We start from the raw sequence: 18,207 nt of genomic DNA, 5'->3' as shown, positions 1-18,207 counted from the left end.
AATGTAAACCCAAAGCGGGACGCTCCGAAAGTAGACACGGAAGTCCGCTGCATATGTTCCCACTTTCCTTCAGTTGTGGATCTGCATTTGTTCAAAAATCCGGATTCGTTGGATATGGTGCGACGACATTTGTCCGATAAGTAGATTCAAATCGATCGGTGGGTGATTATATAAGCTGAAGACGTGTAGGTAAGTTGGAGCTTAAAAGAATTCGTCTTTGTGTTTCGTTTCCTCTTTAAACTACAGGCAGCGCCATGTTTGAGTCCCGCAGGTTACCAGAGTTCACTTGGTGTCGAGACTTACTTTGAACGTCTAAGTCTTTATTTGTGCTATTTTCTTTAATTGGTTGTGCGCAACTTATGTGAATGTTGAGTTCAACTTGAAAGAAACCGTTATCGGGTTGTTTTGTTGTGTAAAAGCTAGTTGTAGCACCTTCAGTGTTATGTTCTGTGTGTAACATTAGAGCTAACAATCCCAGCTGAGTTTAATTAAGCATTTAAGCTTAATCTTCCATCATAGCTGAAAATCCCTGGGAATATCAGGTGAAACTGCCCTACATTTGTCACCTTTCTCGCAGTGTTGTTGGTACACGCTCAGCTCACTTCCTGTATGTGACACAACACTGAAATAAGAGCTGAGATCAGATAAACCTTATTGATCCTTCATGAACAAACTCTCACGTTACAGCAGTTTAATGAATGGATGAATGTTTTATTTCAGACATGTGAGGAAAAAAGCCACAAAAAACAAATCAAAATATTCAAAACAACAACAAAACAAACAAACATTATTATGTTTGCAAACTGCCAAAATCACAGATGACTTTCTAAAGAAGAAAAAAGTGAAAATTAGGAGTCAAATCCAATGAAGCTTTAGTCCAATTTAGAGAGAAAGACGGAGAAACACGACCCATCCAGCAAACTGCAGCTGGAAAATAGTCTCTGAAGAATGCTACCCTGGTTTCCTCTATAGAAATACAGCTGGACATCGGAAGTTTGATAAAATTAGAGATAAAATTTTTAATATAGTGAGTCTAAATTGTTGGTTTTTAATTTTACACAAGGTCAGATACTTTCCTGTTAATTTCTGAAGTGATCAAATGACTAAAGTGACAGAGTTTTGAATAGTTTGACATACAAGTGATTTTGCCCCCTGTCCTGTAAACTGTATTACTGTATTCCATGTCTTTCTATCACGCTAACTGAAGCTGTTTTGTGTCCAGCCACGTTCGGCCCAGCTCCTATGAGATGGAGGAGCTCTACACCTTGGAGAGGGAGGTGGGCCGAGGCAGCTATGGCGTGGTCTTTGAGGGCCATATGGCCAAAACGGGACAGAAGGTGGCCATCAAGCGCCTCCCCTGCAGCAACCCGGAGTGCATTGAACTCTACCTGCAGGAGCTGTGGGCCATGAGAGCCACGGCCAAGAACCACGTCAACGTCATCGCCCTCCACAGCTGCCTCCTGCAGACGGGACCTCGCAGCCTGAAGCCTCTGAAACCTGGAAAACTGCCTCTACGTTTGGTTGAGACCGTGCTGAAGGGCAGCGTGGTCGGAGCACAAAGCGAGGACAGAAATGATGTCCAGACTAACATCCAGAGGAGGACTAACTCTGTCTCCAGACTTCAAGACAAAACCAACACCGTCCAGGCCAGAGCTAAGCTCCAGGAGAGGCCGAAGTCAAACTCATCCGACTCTACGACCCCACAAAGACCCTCCAACAGATCCAGGAAGAGACCGTCTGAGAGCAGAGAGGAGCAGCCGGGCCCTCTGCGATGCCTGGCCCTGTGGCTGGTGATGGAGTACTGTGATGGAGGAGATCTAAATCAGTATCTGCTGTCCAGACCTCCAGACGTCCAGCGTAACCTCAGCGTGGTGAGACAGCTCTGCAGCGCCGTGTCCTTCCTGCACAGCCTCGGCATCACCCACCGAGACCTGAAGCCCGACAACGTGCTGGTCTGTGTGACGCCAAAGGGCCCCGTCGTCAAGGTAGGCAGCTTATTATGGGATGTCATTACTTCACATCACACCAGGCTTGATGGAAAATTCTGAAGTTATTTTATTCTCTCACAGCAGCAGTGAGTCTGAGACACAACAAACATTATGATAGAGTGAAACATGAAAAAGTAATTTAAAACAGGAAAGCTGTGTTTATCCCTGTGCATCTGAACGATTAAATAACTGCTCTGAATACTCAAAGCACAGAGGAGCTACAGGGACATATCTGTCACAGCGCTGTTATCAGGAAGTAGAAAGGCCTCATGCATGCTGTTGTTGGTGTAAAGCTTCTGGTTAAGGGGCTGAATAAGAGCATCCTCTGACAGTCGATCCATGAGTGAATGGAAAGAATTAAACGAACACGAGGAGGACAGCAGGAACACTGTCGCTGGGGGCATTTTGGTTTCAACTTTCTTGGCAAACAAACACAACAGCTGGTAGAAAAGACAACACCCCCCCATCGGGGAATCGAACCCCAGCAGAGATACTGTCCAGGAAACTAACGAGGACTGCTCGGTGTCCTTCCTTCTGGTTCTGTTGGCTAGATGCTAGCATGACAGTGCAGTCACATCCATGAATATTTGGACACTGATGGAATTTTCAGCATTTTGTCTCTGTACACCTCAGTGGCTTTACATCCAAATCAGATGAACGATGGGGGAATTACAGCACATTTTATATGAGCCCTCCACCTTTTTAAGGGACCAAAAGTAACTGGACAGTTGGCTTCTCCTCTGATCTATGTCCGGGTGTACGTTATTCCCCCGTTATTTCATTTACAAGAAGCAGATCAAAGGTCTAGAGCTCACTTCAGGTGTGGTCAACTCTCAGTATGAAATTCAAAGAGCATCACTATCATGAAACAAAATCCAAACAAACCTGTCAGAGAGAGCAGAAACATTAGGCGTGAACAAATCTACTGTTTGGTACCTTCTGAAAAAGAAAGAAGGACCTGTTGAGCTCAGCAACACCAAAAGACCCAGAAGACCACAGAAAACATGAGGAGGATGACAGAAAAAAAAACCCTCACAACATCTGGATTGTTTAATTTCAAACACTGCTGTACAGAGAAGAAATGCTGAAAATCGTGTTAATGTCCAAATATTTGTGGACCTGATGATGTAAGCAGATGAAATGTGCTGATATGCAGATAAACACACTTACATGGAACATCACAATGAACACACACACTCTGCAGGTGAACTACTGATTAGAGACACATGACCACAAATTATTATTAAACCAATAACAGATAATCAGAATACAGGGTGGGCCATTAGTTTCCATACATGGAAAATAAACATTTTATGTTGGACAGCCGTTTTTATTGACATAATGTGCTCTGTATGATTAGCATTGTTTTTAAAACAGATTCATACGTGTTTTCCTCTGTTGACGAATGATGGCTTGTGCTGCTGCCCTCCTGTAGTATTCCTCTGTGTGAAACGCCTCATCACATCTTCTGCTGACATTCTCTTTCACCTGAGAATAATTTGCTGTTTGTGTTTTTCTTATTGATTCGTCACAATCACAGAATGTGTGTCTGAGCTGCAATTTTCTGAGCCCATCTACTCGTGTGTTTCTTCTAGATCTAAACGCCACTTTTCCTGCAGAAGCTCCAGCCAGCCAGCATGTCCTCTTTTAGGACACTCTTCGGTCTGTTCCTCAGGGTTATCTGGGCCTGTCAGTGTTTTACTGTTAGCCACGTCCACATTTGTTGTGTTTCTCCACTCATTTCTTTAGTTTGTCTCCTATCTGTGTGTTCAGTTTGGTAAACATTCGGTTAACAACACAGAAAATCCACCAACTCTCTGATTAGTTTGCTGCTAGGTAGATATTTTATTCACATTCAGGTTTACTCTGTTTTCCACATGTTGATCTTGTGGTTTTTGCTGGAGCCTGTATTGCCTTATTAAACAGAAACTTATGGATTTCTCAGTATTTGCTGAACAGAAATGCCTCTCATTCTCCCAGTCGACCGCACACTGATTAACGCTTCATTCTGGTGGAACATCAACACACTCAGACCTGTGCATTATGGACATTTAAGAACTCTGTACTATATCAAACTTCCTACATGTACAGGAACCTGTGCAGTATCAGTATTTCTACTGTCTCTGGTCCAGAAATGTGGTTATCTTCTGACACTAGTGGCTCTGATCAGGTTCTGGTGGAGGTAGGAGACGTCCTGGTGTCTGCTGGAGGTCACCAAGGGGAAGTTCAGGGTAAACTAGACCCTCCAGAAAAACATGATTATGCGATCGCATGAATTCCTGCATTAATCACCAAAATGCCGCTGATTATGCGGGGGTCAATTATTTCCCAAAAGGCCGCATAATCCCCGCAAGAAGCTCACATTTCCACGAAAAAAAGAGAAATATGCGGGTCCCGCTTGATTTCACAATTTCCGCATAAAATGAGAAAACTATAACCGATATAAATGGAGTTGAGTTTTTATGTGACGCCCGGCCTGACGTCATCAGTTCATTCACACACACACGAGAAGCACGAGCTGATGTGGAGCGCGGCGCCAGTGTTGCCAACTTAGCGATTTTCTCACTAAATCTAGCGACTTTCCAAAGCGTCCTAGCGACTTTTTTTTGTCAAAAGCGACTAGCCACAAATCTAGCGACTTTTTCTGCCGTTTTGGAGACTCTGACAGGAAAACTGGGATCATTCTGCAGTTACTGTCCTCAACCAGCAGCAGGTGCTGCTGTGAGCTTCTCCCCCTCCCAGAGCACAGGCTGTCAGTCCAGTAACCCCACAGCAGTCCCAGTGTCTGATTAGAGGAAATATCCCTCCGCGGCCAGACGGCAGGTGAATCGCGCATATTTTTGCATATTTCACAACTATTCGCATACTTTGCAACTTTCTGCAATTTCCCCGCATAAAAACCCCGCATATTTATTCACATAATCAAGGATTTTAGCTCGCGTTTTTCTGGAGGGTCTAGTAAACGTCTGACTTCAGTGTTCAGTTTGGGGTTAGCTGCTAGCATATTTACTGCTGTGTTCCTCTCTGTCCTACAGCTGGTCCATGCAATATATTTATGTTCCACATGAAGAGAAATGTGTGATATCTGAACATCCACGTACTGAAGGATCAGCACTCCTCCTTATTTTGTTCTCTGGTCTTTCTTACATGTTTGCAGCTTCTGATCCTACACTGCAGGGTTAGTTCCACCTCATCTGAACACAGGTAGTGACAAATTAACATATTTAAATAAAATCACGTCCTATCCATTCAGTGCTGGTTGTTTTTATGTTGGTGCTGACTAAAATAAAGTTGGAGGACACTGAAGATGTCTCTGCAGAAACACCCTGACACGTCCTTCTAGCCCTCACATCGGCTCTTCTTATCCTGTTTTCTACAGAAAAACAACCATCAGGTGCCAAAGACATGGTTTTTATCTCAAATACAGGGCTAAAGGAAAGCACATTTAAGCAAGCTGCATTTAGCTGTTTGTCAGAGAGCCTTTCCTGGTTTCTGTATTTTGTTTCTTCTAATAATGTGTTTTTATCTCTTTTAAATTCAGATCATTTGATGAGCTTCTGTTTTATTCTGCTGCCCTGTGAAGCCGCTGTAGCTCAGATTAAAGAGGATTTCTCTGTGAATGAACCTCCAGGTGGCAGATTTCGGTCTGAGTAAGATGAGTAAAGACGTGATGGACGGCGGGCCGAGCAGGCAGCACTTCTCCTCCACCTGTGGCTCTGACTTCTACATGGCTCCAGAGGTGTGGGGGGGGCTGCCCTACACGGCCCAGGCTGACATCTTCTCCCTGGGCGTCATGTTCTGGGCCGTTCTGGAGAAAATCACCTTTCTGGAGGAAGGAAGTTCTCAGGAGCAGCTGGGTGAGTGAACGGCAGAAACTGAAGGAAAGAGCCTTTAAAGTGGAGCCGGATGGTGGAATGATGTAGGGGGGGGGGGTGACCTGATGCTTCCACGTGACTCGCTGAAAGGTCGAGTGTGTCAGCAGGTTGATGACGCATCCACCCAATCCAGTTTGACTTCATTACCCGGCACATATTAAAACTGTCACATGCTATACATCATACATTCATCAGCTATGGGGGGGGCATCATGGAACTGAATGGATGATTCATGCAGTCTGCAGGCCACTATGTGTTACAGAGCCTCGTTTTCTTAGAATAGAAGCTGATGGTGTGTAATCCAACCCTCCAGGGTACGAGTCCCGGCGTTAGCAGCGTATGCTAGAGCAGGTATGTGAAAGATTCCAGTGTTTTATTTATTCTTTACTCAGGAGGTGGTAGAGGGACGAGCATAACCAGAAGACTCCAACACACCGTCTAACCTGTAAAAAAACTATTTCAGTGGTTTTCTACTTGTACTGAGGAGGGTCTTCACTCTTTGTGGGGTAGCTCTTTTTTCTAGATCCAGGGTTTTTTTGAGACATTTATTTCCTAGGGTTTTACCCATCCTATGCTGTAAATAGTGCTTACTTCCCTCCTATTAATAGTAGAGCCTGATCCAGTCCCTATTTAAGATCTTTGCACTGAAACGTTTTCCTACATGATGAAGGTTTAGCACCAAAGTATTGTGCTTTTAAATGTACATTTGTGGATTAAACACTGAGTCTGAATGAGACTTTGGCCTCATGACATTAATGTAAGAAAAGTTTGTGTCTCAGATAATAGTTATAAAAACATTTATTTTCTCGCCTTTTACGCCGTGTTCAGGTCCTGATCTTGTGATTTTTACTACATTGTCCCACATTAATGAGTATTAGACCGATAGATAAACTGATCTTGGTGGAATTTTATGTCTTTTTTGTTAATGAATCCTCTGAAACTCTGAGCAGTGTTTATGTTGAAGATTTTTTTGGTCCTTTTAGGTGTAAAGAAAATAGTGAGTTATGAAAAAAATACAAAGTTTGTTTCTTTTGGAGATTTTTCTTTAAAAAAGAAAGTATAATTTCACCAATGTTCTTACAAACATCAGCATTTTATCTGTTAATTATTAGAACCTGATGACTCCTTCATCTGCAGCTCTCCTTGTTCTGTGGAACCGTGAAGTGAGGTGACCTTCTCTGTAGAGCAGCACTCAGACTCTAGCTCCTTTTTTCCTTTAATGTGCTGTTTTGGTGGCCGTCAGATGATGATGTATGACGGCACTGGGTCCAGTTCTGCTCTGTTCTGTGCCGTCACACTAATGAAACGGCTGTAATACCGATGTCTCCTTTAATTCACTAAAAAGAAAAACCCTATGGCCTGAGCCGGTCGGGTGGCGGGGGGGATATGAACCATTATCCTGGAGTTTAGTGCCCCAGAACCTCCCAGAGTCATTGATACCTCATTAGGCTGAATGAGAACGGCTACAATCGGAGGGAGAAAAGCTTTCAGTGGATTTAAATTTTAAAAAAAATGAAGTTTGGCCGCCTTGATCCCAATCCTCTTTGTCAGGGAGAAAATGGAGAGGCAGCTCAAGGCTTTTCACGGCCAGATAAATGCTCCATTATTTTACTTTATCCCCTGAAGATGCTCACACCCACACACTTATTTAACTTGGCAGGGGAGCAGAGAGGATAAAGAGTTTGTCCTCTACGTCTGGAAACCAGAGCTGCTCAGGCAGGTGGAGAAATGCTCAGGGTTTATCCTCCAGCAGCATCAGATATATACACTACTGTTTAAAGTTTGGGGTCATCCAGAGAAGTCCATGTTCTCCATGAAAACTCCCACTTTTATCCATGTGCTAACATAACAGAACAAGGGTTTTCTAACCATCAATGAGCCTTTCAGCACCATTAGCTAACACAATGTAGCATTAGAACACAGGAGTGATGGTTGCTGGAAATGTTCCTCTGTACCCCTATGGAGATATTCCATTAAACATTTACAGTTAGAACAGTCATTTACCACATTAACTATGTCTACACTGGATTTATCATTTATTTAATGCTATCTGCATTACAAAAAAACTGCTTTTCTTTCTAAAATGAGGACATTTCTAAGTGGCCCCAGACTTTTCATTTTCGACAAATTCATGTAAATTTAGAGTCATTTTAAACAGATTTTAAGTCAGAACGTTTAAAAACTGGAACCTCGTGTGGTCAGACTTTAACACATCAGATTCTGATGTTAGAGACAAAAAAAGTTGGTGAAACATGGACCAGAGTCTGTATTTCAGTAGAAATATGGCTCCATCCATAGATAAACTCTGACATATATGGGAACTTTATGGAGACACTAAACTAACCTGGTTTGAATGGTTTGTGTTTTTTCATATTTTCAAGCCCCCAGTAGTCTGAATGACAGATGTTTCCTACTTTACCTGAGCAGAGCCACCAGAAGCTTAGATGCTAATTGATGCCTCTTTAATCACTTTGCTTTACATCATAGAGGAGCAGCTAATGATTTTTCTCTCTTTAATCGTCTACAAAATTCTTTCAATTCATCATTATGCCCAGAAAATGCCAAATTATGACAAATTATCGAGTCAGTTCAGGTTATTAAGTCCTAAAGTTTTACCTGTAGATTTTCTGATTATTCAGATTAGCAGCTAAGTCTGTTTTTATTCTGGTGTCAGAGAAGTTCAAATGAAACTTTGCTCAACTTTATTCCACTTATTGCTGCTTCATAAGAACATTTAGATCCATAATTCATCCAGACCTGCTGTGTATGAGCCGTCACATGCTGTTAAACATCGTTTTATTCTCACTGAAACTCTCCAAGATGAACACCTGTTTTCTTAGTTATATTTGGAGAAGGATCTAAACACTGCAGCACTGTCCCTGGATCAGACTGTCCAGAAATCTTTCTGTTTTTGTGCTGCAGCCTGAAGGATGTGGGAATAAAAAGCGTTCCTTTTTGTATTATTGGGCCGTGCAGCTCCAAACGGTCCAGAACATCTCAGCTGTTCACTTCCACATGATCTGTCTTTAATTTGTGCTCATAGATGGAATTTCATGATGGTTTCACTTCTTTTCTTTTTGCAGTGTTGATGTCGTTCAAACAGAGCCTCAAATTAAAAAATAATCTGAAAATGGTTCACTGGGCCAGTTTTAAACCCTTTTTATCTCAGAAAGGATGCTTTCTGACAAACTGAACTTTCACATATATCTTTCTAAATGTCTGCTAAAAATCAGCGGATCAGTGTGATTTAGTGAAACGCAGTAAATTTATGGGTTTTAACACTGATTTTATTTTTTAACAAAGAGTCCAGAACTAAGTTCAGACTTTGATTATTCCATAATACAATAATTCTGGATGTTAAAAGTGGATTTAGATGTCATGGAGCTGCTTTTATCTTTATTAGTTCCTGAGATATTATCATGCAGATACAGTTGTAAAAAAAAACGTTTGGGTCCTGACGGTTTCCATGGTTTTCATTTTTAAATGTTCCATTAAATAACTGATGGACTCAGAAACGTGTCGGTGGAATGAGCTTCATTAGACCAACAGAAAATGTTCAATATGCACCAAAAACATCAGAGAAACGAGCTCCATTCTGTCAGTCTGTTGATCATAAATAAAATGTTCAGAGTTTACAACTAGATTTAAAGATCATGTTTCCACCAGTCAGTGGATGTGCACACCGTCCTGTTCATAATTCTTCATGTGTTTCATGATTTCTAAGGTTCTTTATTGTCGTATCATTCCACACTTGCACATGAAACAAAACGAAATTGGACCCTGGTCCCGGTTTCAGCCATAAGACAATAAAAAACACTCTCATAAAGATGATATAAGTATAAAGAGACACACTAATATATATACAAACCTACAGCATGAATATATGTGCAGTGAACCATCAGTTAGTGCAATATTTAATAAAGAGCCTAGTGCAGTGTGTGTGTGGGGATGTATGTGTGTTTGTGGGGAGAGGTGGTGACACAAACAGTCTACAGAGACCTGTTCAGCAGCCTGACAGCTTCAGGGAAGAAGCTGTTTCTTAGTCTTACAGTTCTAGTCTCCTCCCTTCAGGTGTTTGTGTGCAGGGTGGGGGAAGATTTGTGTGTTATTAGTTGTTATAAATGCAGGTGTACATATTGGTGTATATTTCTTCTAAATCATGTTCTAATTGTTTATAAATGGTATTATGATGGAGAAGTGGTAGATTAGATGAGCTTCCCTCCTTTCTGAGCAGCTTCTCCATCGTCTTTAGTTCTTGTTTTCACTTTAAAGTTGGAGCTAACCTTCATAGATCAGACCCTAATCCGTTATTATTATTATCATTATTATCATTATTAAAGGCCCTACCTGCCTCCCTCCAGGTGCGTATGTGAGCAGAGGTCGCTGGTTGATGCCTCTGGGGGAGGCTCTGTGGGAGAACGCCGGCCTCCAGCTGATCATCCCGGTCAGGTTTAAGAGGGCGCCCCCGCTGCCGCCCCCTCCTGGTCGGGCCGTGTGTTCGCTGCTGTCAGACATGCTGGCCTCCGACCCGGACGCCCGGCCCCCCGCCCAGCAGCTGGAAGCCCGGCTACGCTCCGCCGTCAGAGAGGACGCCCACTGACAGGCCAGAGTAATGGACCTCTACAAGGACCTGCTGGATGGAAGCAGCAGCCGCTCTGCTGCCTGGGGGAGAAATCCTGAGGATTATGGGATGGAAGGTGCTGCTTTAGTCATGAAAGCAGCCGCTGGGTTTGGAGAAAAGCAGCAGAAAGAGACGATTTCCAGTCCGGCCTGGAGATCCTCTGGAGGATCCGGTCCATTGACCTCAGACCCCCTCAGATGAACACTGGATGGTCCTCAGATGGAGGTCTGGATGGAGGTCTGGAGGGACTGGCTGTTTCCTGGAGCACTGATGCTGACACAGAAATCCATTTCAGTCCATTTATGAGGAAACGCTGCTGCTTCTCAAACAGGACAACGGCTTTAATGGTTCTGTCTTTGTTCTGGGTTTAATTCTGATAAATGTAGCAGATGTTTGGGTTTCTGATGTTTACCTGAATAATTCCACAACACGTCGATGTAGCACGGATCTGATAATTCTCTGAAAAGATCCACAAATCTCCTGCTTTATTTGCATTTTACTGTTATTAATTTATCTGAACTGTTGATGTATTTTTGTTTTTTTAATGTTTTTGTTCCAGGTAGAATAAATATAGATCTCTGTATACCTATAAGGTGGGCTTGATTCAGTTTAAAATAACAGTTAGCACCTCAAAATGTACAACAGACGGAAACTAACATACCTTCTTCTTCTTTATCTTCTTCTTCTTCTTCTTTGTTTTCGTCTTTATCTTCTTCCTTTTCTTCTTCTTCTTCCGCTTCTTCTTCGTTTCTTCTCCCTCTTTGTCTTTGTTTTCATCTTTGTCTTCTTCTGATTGATCTTCTCCACCTGTAAAACTTGTATTTACGGGGGGGTGTCCAGCTGTTGTAACGTTTAATATCTGATTTTATCCATCCAGAATTTAAATTACTGATATCAATAACTTCATTGGGACTAGTCAGGATTTCAACAAGTCAGAGCCACAGAGGTGTCCGTTGTTCACTTTAACGAATCCAGAGAAAAGTTCAAAACGTCTCAGAAGTCATCGGTAATATTCAGATTGTTGTTCATGATGACGTTTCTTCCTGGATGTTGAACAAGTAGAACTAAAGGAGGCTGAAGGAGTTCATCAGTAAAGGAAAGGAGCTTTATTTATTCGATGGTTTTATTATCATTTATTAGAGACATGGAGGTAAAACTACGGATGCAGCTGATAAATGATATTCAAGGTTTAATTAACTGAAATCTTTCAGTCAATGTTGTTTCTTTCAATTTGAAATATCTGGATTAAATGGATGCAGCTCAGTTCCATTTTATATCATTAAGAATTCTGATTCAGTTTAACACTAGACGCGTCTGTTCATGGAGTATTTCAGAGACAGTTTTTTTTCTTTTCAATTATCTGTATTTAAAGTGATATTATTAAAATATAATTGAAATGAAACCGCAGCAACAGAAGAAACGACCAAACATACTAAACTAGAAAAGCACTCAGAGTTCAGAGGATAGAGAGGAAAACAGGAAACCCATGCAGTAAAGGATCAGGAGCTGGAATCAAACCTGCGTCTCTGACACAGTTCTGTTTATGAATCACCTTCTTAACCAGTTGAGCTATCTGGACACCTTGCTCCAATTTGTTGGACGACATACTAACCTATGATGTTTTTGTCATATTTTGGACCACATACTAAAACATACTAAAAAATTCAAAGTGATCCAGAATCCAGGATCCTTTCCGGATTGCCACCAAAATTAAATCAGATCTTCCTCTTACCATAGTCTACATCCCCTCAAAATTTCATGTGAATCTGCCCAGGCGTTTGTGAGTTATGTTGCTAACAGACAGACAGACGCCGGGTGTCACATAACCTCCTTGGCGGAGGTAAAAATGATCTATCAGTTAGAACATGGTGAAAGTGCAGCTAAAGTTAAGTTAGTGAAGCTACAGATAAGCAACGTTTCCTTTTACTTCCAGAAAAAAAAAAGCCTCATATTTGCTATTTATTAAAAATCACTAAAAGCAACACTTCCAGTTTGTTTTAGTTTGTTGGTATTTATGGGTGGAGCAGCACATTTTCCACACAGTTTTACTGCCCGTTGTCTTGTTTTATCAGTGTTCAGTTCAGTAATTCAGTCCTTCTCTCCAACTTCTGGATCTCTGGAGCTGCTTGTTCAAATATCTTCTAGAGGTGCTGAAGCTCAGAAAGTCTGAGATGTTTGTTCAGAATCAGCTCATTCTCCAGTCTGATCTGAACTGTCCTCTTTAGTTTGAACTTTCCCTAAACTTAGGAGTTAATGACAGAGCAGCACATCCAGACTCAGTCTCATTTATGTACAGATTAAACTTCAGTGTCATTCATTGATGTTAAAGTGCAGTTTTTCATGTTTGTTGCTCATGCTCCGACCAAACCAGTCCAGGTGGAAGACGATGTGAAGAGAAGCTCCAGAGGATGAAGATCACACATTTATGTTGGAAATAAATGTCCTTTAATTAGACATTGTCATGCAGAAGTTGCATTTCCCTTTAATGATGTTCAGATCTTTGTTGTTTTGTTGATGTTGGTTTCTAAATGTTTTCTGACACTCGGCCCCAAACATTAAAACCTTCTACGGCTCACAAGCTGCAACAATTCACACATTACCAACGATCTTTGTGACTAAACGAAGATAAAAAGTGAAAAACTGTTGATTCCTGCATCACCCGGTGAAGTTTAAGAAGTCTGATGGCGTTAATAACACCCTGACATCCAACCACGAGGAGGAGACTCACATCCTCACTGATTTTTGTTCAGGTTTTGGTGTTTTTTAAATGTTTCCTCATGATTTCATGGTTGTTCTTGGAGTCCATCCAGTCTGAAGCGATGCAGAGCTTTAAAAGTTCCCTAAAACTCTGTTCCTGTGAGCGTTTCAGTGAATTCAGTGAATAACGATCACTAATACCTGGACAGGAAATTAAATCCACAGCACTTATTGCTGCTCATCACTCTTAGTCAGGGACTCCTTCAGTGTTTTGTTTTGTAATAAAACATGAATTGTGTCCAGAAGCCGTATTTTTTAATCAACTGTAACCTAAATAAAGATGAAGCTGAACCGTCTCTACTCAGTGACTGTTTAAATCACGATAACCACTAAAAGGCTCTTCAGTAGAACTGAATGGAAGCAGCTGTTTGTTTGTTCAGCTTGTTCTGGGATAAAGACGAGGAGGTTTAAACCCACCGACCTCTGGCAGAGCCCTTCTTTCAACCCTTTGACTCATCGGAGCAGCAGAAGTCCATCAGAGTGAAATTATCTGGAGCACTTTGGTCCGATGAAAGTTTATCTTTCAGCAAAAACCTCAGAAGTTAAGAGCTTCTGGGATGAAGGTCAGATTATTAAGACTGAAGTTCTGAACATTTATTACAGTTTTCTCCTAAAACAGAACTTAAACTGAAAGATTTCAAATATTAGAAATAATAACTATTATTTACTCTAATCTGCTTTTACTAAAGTTCAAATTAAAGCCACTTTACTTCAGTATTTCCATTTTATTTGACTTCAACTCCACCACATCTCAGAGATAAATATTCTACTTTTTTCTCTTCTACAGCTTCAGATAACACATCTTCAGACTCTTCTTGTCCTGAGAAAACGGGACTTTCTTCAGATTTGGTGGTTTTGAACCAGATTTAACTCTTAGTTTAGTTTGGAATGCATCGTCACAAACCTGAGAGCAGGAAGTGTTTTCTGAGCTCATGGAGACTTCTGGTTCCAGGCGATGCAGAAAATGACGGATTAGTCTGGAAATAAGCCACGCAGCAGGAAATAAAGCAGTTAAAATAAACCAACCATAAACAAGAATTCAATTTTATTTATATAGCGTCAATTACAGTCAAATTGTCTCAAGACGCTTTACAGAACCCATATGCCTGACCCCCAGAGCAGCCCAAAGGAGACAGTGGCAGGAAAACACCCTTTTAACAGGGAAGAAACCTGGAGCAGAACCCGGCTCTAAGAGAATCCTAAAACATCATATAGAACAGGGAAAAAACTATTCCAGTGGTGTGAAAAAGTATTTGCCCCCTACAGACATCTTCTATTTTTTGTGTATTTGTGTTAAAATGCAGTTTTTAAATGCTAAAAGTATTTACCTCCTAAACCTGATAACTGGTCGGTCCTTTGGCAGCAGTAACTGGTTAAACGCTTTGTGATCACCTCCTACATCTCCACGGTGGATTTCTGGCTCTTCTCTGCAGAATAGTTTGAATCCATCCAGGATCAGAGCTCCACTGCTGCTGATGATGGGATGCTTTGTTTATTGTTCAGTTTTGAACACGTTCTGTTATTTGTTCACTTTGATACAACATTTAGAACTGACAGATTGAAACTGTTTAGTTTTGTTGGTTTTTCTTGTTTTCTTATAAGATATACATAATTTTTTTTTTGGTCTTTTTTTCTATATTTGGGTCTTGCAGGGTTAAAGAATCAAACTGAGATTACAAACAACCTATAAACACTCTCTCTTCATTATTCTACACTTTAATGGGTGTGAAATGGGATTAAACGGTCAAATAAGTGCACCATCAACACACATCTCTGTTCTCTTCTGTGTTTCTTTAATAAACCCGTAGCCTTCAGTAGAGCAGTTTCAGAGAACTCGTTCCACTTCTGCTCGTGTTGCAGCGAAGATTAAACCCAAACTCCTCCACAGAGCAGATCAGAGGAGGAGATCCCACAGCTGATAGAGGCCAGCAGGCGTGCAGAGGAATCCTAACGTGTCAGACAGCAGCAGCATCATCAGGACATCCAGGAAATGAGGCGGCGCTGCTCCAGAGCTCCATCAGCTGCTCTGCTTTATTGCTGCTATTTTTCACATGACAAACCTGCTCTTCCAGTAACAGGTCGCTGATAATCCATCTAATGAGGCAGCAGAACGTCCTCCAGGGAACCATGGGGCTTCCCTGAACACAGACACCTTTAGCTTCAGGGATTCATTCCAGGAGGACCTCCTGCTTTTATTAACATGAACAACGTCTCCCACAGCACAGAAATATAAAATAAAACCATCAAACCTCTGGATTTCACCACAAACACAAGAATGCATGACAGAAAAACAAGAAACAGGATTAAGTTAGGCCTTTAAAAAGCAGTTTATGTAACACTAATATTCTGTTTCCTGCCCCATAAATCTGAATTATAGAACGGCTGCCCAGCGAGGACGTGTTCTCTGCTCATCCATCCACCGCCAGGCTTTAACGAACGAACGCTGCACTTAATGGTTCCTATTGAACTGAACACAAACAGGATGAACTCAAACCCTGATGCTGAGCAGGACGACGATCTGAGGGACACCTTCAGGTTCTTCAGACACAGAACATCTGGGTGGATTCAAACAGCTTTCAGACAGAAGATCATCATGAAGGCACTTTTTAGATCGTTTGTGTAGAACTTTAAAGGTCTCTGCAGAGACGAAGAATGTCTGCATTTTGGTCTCTACGTTGTTCCGTACGTCCTCTGGATGTCTCCTTATGGAAGGAAGCCAGCAGCCAGGTGAGTTCTAGGTGAACGGAGCTGCACTAGAAGAAAGCAGAAGCCATCATCTCCACTTCACTACAACACAGCTGGAACATTGTTCTGATCAATAGAAGAAGCCATGCTGAGGTTCAGTCCATGTCTGGAGCATACAGGTCCTTCACCATGTAGGGTCCCTCCAGCTCATAGCCCATCTTCCTGTAGTAGTTCCTGGTTCCTACACCTGCAGTCAGAACGACACAGATCAGAAAAACAGCACAACAAAGACTTCAAACACAGGAATCAACAGGTGCTACCAACACTTCAAAACAACTACAGCAGGTCCTCGGTTTACGGCGTCCTCGACTTACGGCGTTTCATCGTTACATCAGAACTGCTTTCATGGACCTACTTGATGAGCAGAGTGGATGAATACGTAGTGACACGGTCCTATCAGACGTCTTTGTTTCCATTCTCTGGTTGTTCTCCACCTTGGATTGTGCTACATTCACTAACTTTTTACCTTCATTATGGCTCCCAGCGTAAGTCAGACTCTTCTGATGCTTTAAGAAAAGGAAAGCGTCTCCATGGAAGTGAAACTAGACAGAATAAAACACTGGGAACAGAAACACCGACCAATGGACAAATGGATTTATGTTGGAATTCTGTTCCTACAGATCGATTTAAGTCGATTTTTGCCGTAAGTTGGAACTTTGGAGAATGGAAACAAAGCCGTCTGATAGCACCGCGTGACGACGTATTCATCCGCTCTGCTCATCAACTAGTTCCATGTAACCAGTTCTGATGAAACGCCGTAAACCGAGGACCTGCTGCAGAGGCTCCACATTCTGTAGATATTTCCATGTTTACAGCCTCTACAGACTGATCCAGAGACGTGTCACCATGCTGAACGCATCTTTCTCCTCTGTTTACTGTTTTGGAGCCAAAATGCTTTGATTGTATTGATCAAGTTTTACTTTCCTCTGTGTTCTTCAGGAGGCCATGTAGAACCCATGTGTCTGTTAAACTCCTCTTCATGAAGCTTACAGCATGCTATCTTCATGCTTTAATGAGCATCCTGGTCACATACATTATGATCCTGCTGCAGCCTCAGAGCTTCAGGTGGATCCTTCTGCTCGTTCCAAACTTTAACTCTAAATCAGACCAAGCGTTCTCCATCAGAACCTCCACTTTGGAACCACCTGCAGAGTCTCTATCTTCTTTTAAATCACTTTCATAAGACGTCTGATGGCTGCATAGTGCTGCTCTGTGGTGTGAGGGGGGGTTTATAAAGCCTTTTCATATATAGAATAAGAACATAAACATGGTCGCTACTTTGTGGATTTCCGTCTGTCGCTCTGGAGCGTAACCCCCCGTAGACGAGGGACCGCTGTTCAGCCACTGGCTTAAATAATCAGGAACCATTTTGCATTAAAACTAGTTTATAATAGATTTGTAAAAACACACCTCCAGTCCTCTGTACAGCAGATGGACTAACACATGTGAAACGTAATCTTCTGCCTGCAGCGCTGAACGTCTTTCCACTTTAAGGAGGAATTAGACAAACAGTGACGCATCCAGTGACGTGGTTCTTTAGGATTATTAACAAAACGAGTGTTCTGTACACAGACAGAGATATTATTAGTGACTGAAGTGGACCGGGACTGGAACGGAATGATTGTGTTTGCAGATGTACAGATAGAGACACAGATTAGAATATTCTGGTGCTGACACGTTCTTTTAGAAAACAACACGCTGCATCCAGATGTCTGAGACGTGGAGAAATGACATCCTGGAGTGGTTTCTCACCTGAGATAACGGCCAGTTTGTCTGATCCGTGCTCCTCTCTGGAGATCCTCTCGGCCTCCTCCATCAGCATCATCCCAAAGCCCTGCAGACAAACACAATCAGTGCATCAGTCTGCCAGAGGAAACACATTCCAGGAGAGATTTCTGACAGCGCAGGAGAAAAGCAATGTCCCCCCGGCTGGAGGGTTTTCTGTGGCTACCTGATGCTGGAACTTGCTGGGGTCTCTGCTGCTGACGGGGACCACGCTGCCGTAGACGTGAAGCTCTCTGACGATGGAGACGCCTCCTTTGAGCTCCGGACGGAAAGACTGAGGAGAGCAGCGCCGCAGCCGGAGCAGGCCGATCAGGATGTCCTGCTCCGGGTCCTCGTAGGACAGGAAGGTCTCCCAGCCGCCGTTCGCCACGTAGTCCCTCCTCACCAGCTCCACCTGCACACACCAGGGTTAGAGGACGGGGATCTGAGAGCAGCT

General features: G+C 42.4%; 2 protein-coding genes across 2 annotated transcripts in view; one reads left to right on the top strand and one right to left on the bottom strand.

The window, feature by feature from the left end:
• Positions 1-30: 30 nt before the first annotated feature.
• Positions 31-13,541, top strand: si:ch211-63o20.7 (Serine/threonine-protein kinase pdik1l-B-like). The gene is made up of 4 exons (XM_022207879.2): positions 31-189; positions 1,223-1,985; positions 5,620-5,845; positions 10,225-13,541. The coding sequence occupies exons 2-4, from the start codon at positions 1,248-1,250 to the stop codon at positions 10,461-10,463; spliced, it is 1,203 nt and encodes a 400-aa protein (XP_022063571.1). The 5' UTR covers positions 31-189; positions 1,223-1,247; the 3' UTR covers positions 10,464-13,541.
• Positions 13,542-15,408: 1,867 nt separating this feature from the next.
• Positions 15,409-18,207, bottom strand: part of elp3 (elongator acetyltransferase complex subunit 3) — a 29,459-nt gene continuing 26,660 nt past the window's right edge. The window contains exons 13-15 of the mRNA XM_022207877.2: positions 17,938-18,165; positions 17,739-17,820; positions 15,409-16,173 (exon numbers count right to left, since the gene is read on the bottom strand). Coding sequence (XP_022063569.1) covers positions 16,082-16,173; positions 17,739-17,820; positions 17,938-18,165 — 402 coding nt within the window. The 3' untranslated portion in view covers positions 15,409-16,081. The remainder of the gene's footprint in view (positions 16,174-17,738; positions 17,821-17,937; positions 18,166-18,207) is intronic.

Source organism: Acanthochromis polyacanthus, chromosome 16 (genome assembly GCF_021347895.1).
Source record: "Acanthochromis polyacanthus isolate Apoly-LR-REF ecotype Palm Island chromosome 16, KAUST_Apoly_ChrSc, whole genome shotgun sequence".
Lineage (NCBI taxonomy): Eukaryota > Metazoa > Chordata > Actinopteri > Pomacentridae > Acanthochromis > Acanthochromis polyacanthus.
This window is presented reverse-complemented; position numbering and strand designations above follow the sequence as displayed.

What these genes read in the sequence shown, in the direction of transcription:
- si:ch211-63o20.7 (XM_022207879.2), top strand. Translation starts at nt 1,248, where the DNA reads ATGGAGGAGCTCTACACCTTGGAGAGGGAGGTGGGCCGAGGCAGCTAT. An exon ending in CAAAGGGCCCCGTCGTCAAG is followed by an intron (nt 1,986 to 5,619) that starts GTAGGCAGCTTA and finishes ATGAACCTCCAG; the next exon opens with GTGGCAGATTTCGGTCTGAG. An exon ending in AAGTTCTCAGGAGCAGCTGG is followed by an intron (nt 5,846 to 10,224) that starts GTGAGTGAACGG and finishes GCCTCCCTCCAG; the next exon opens with GTGCGTATGTGAGCAGAGGT.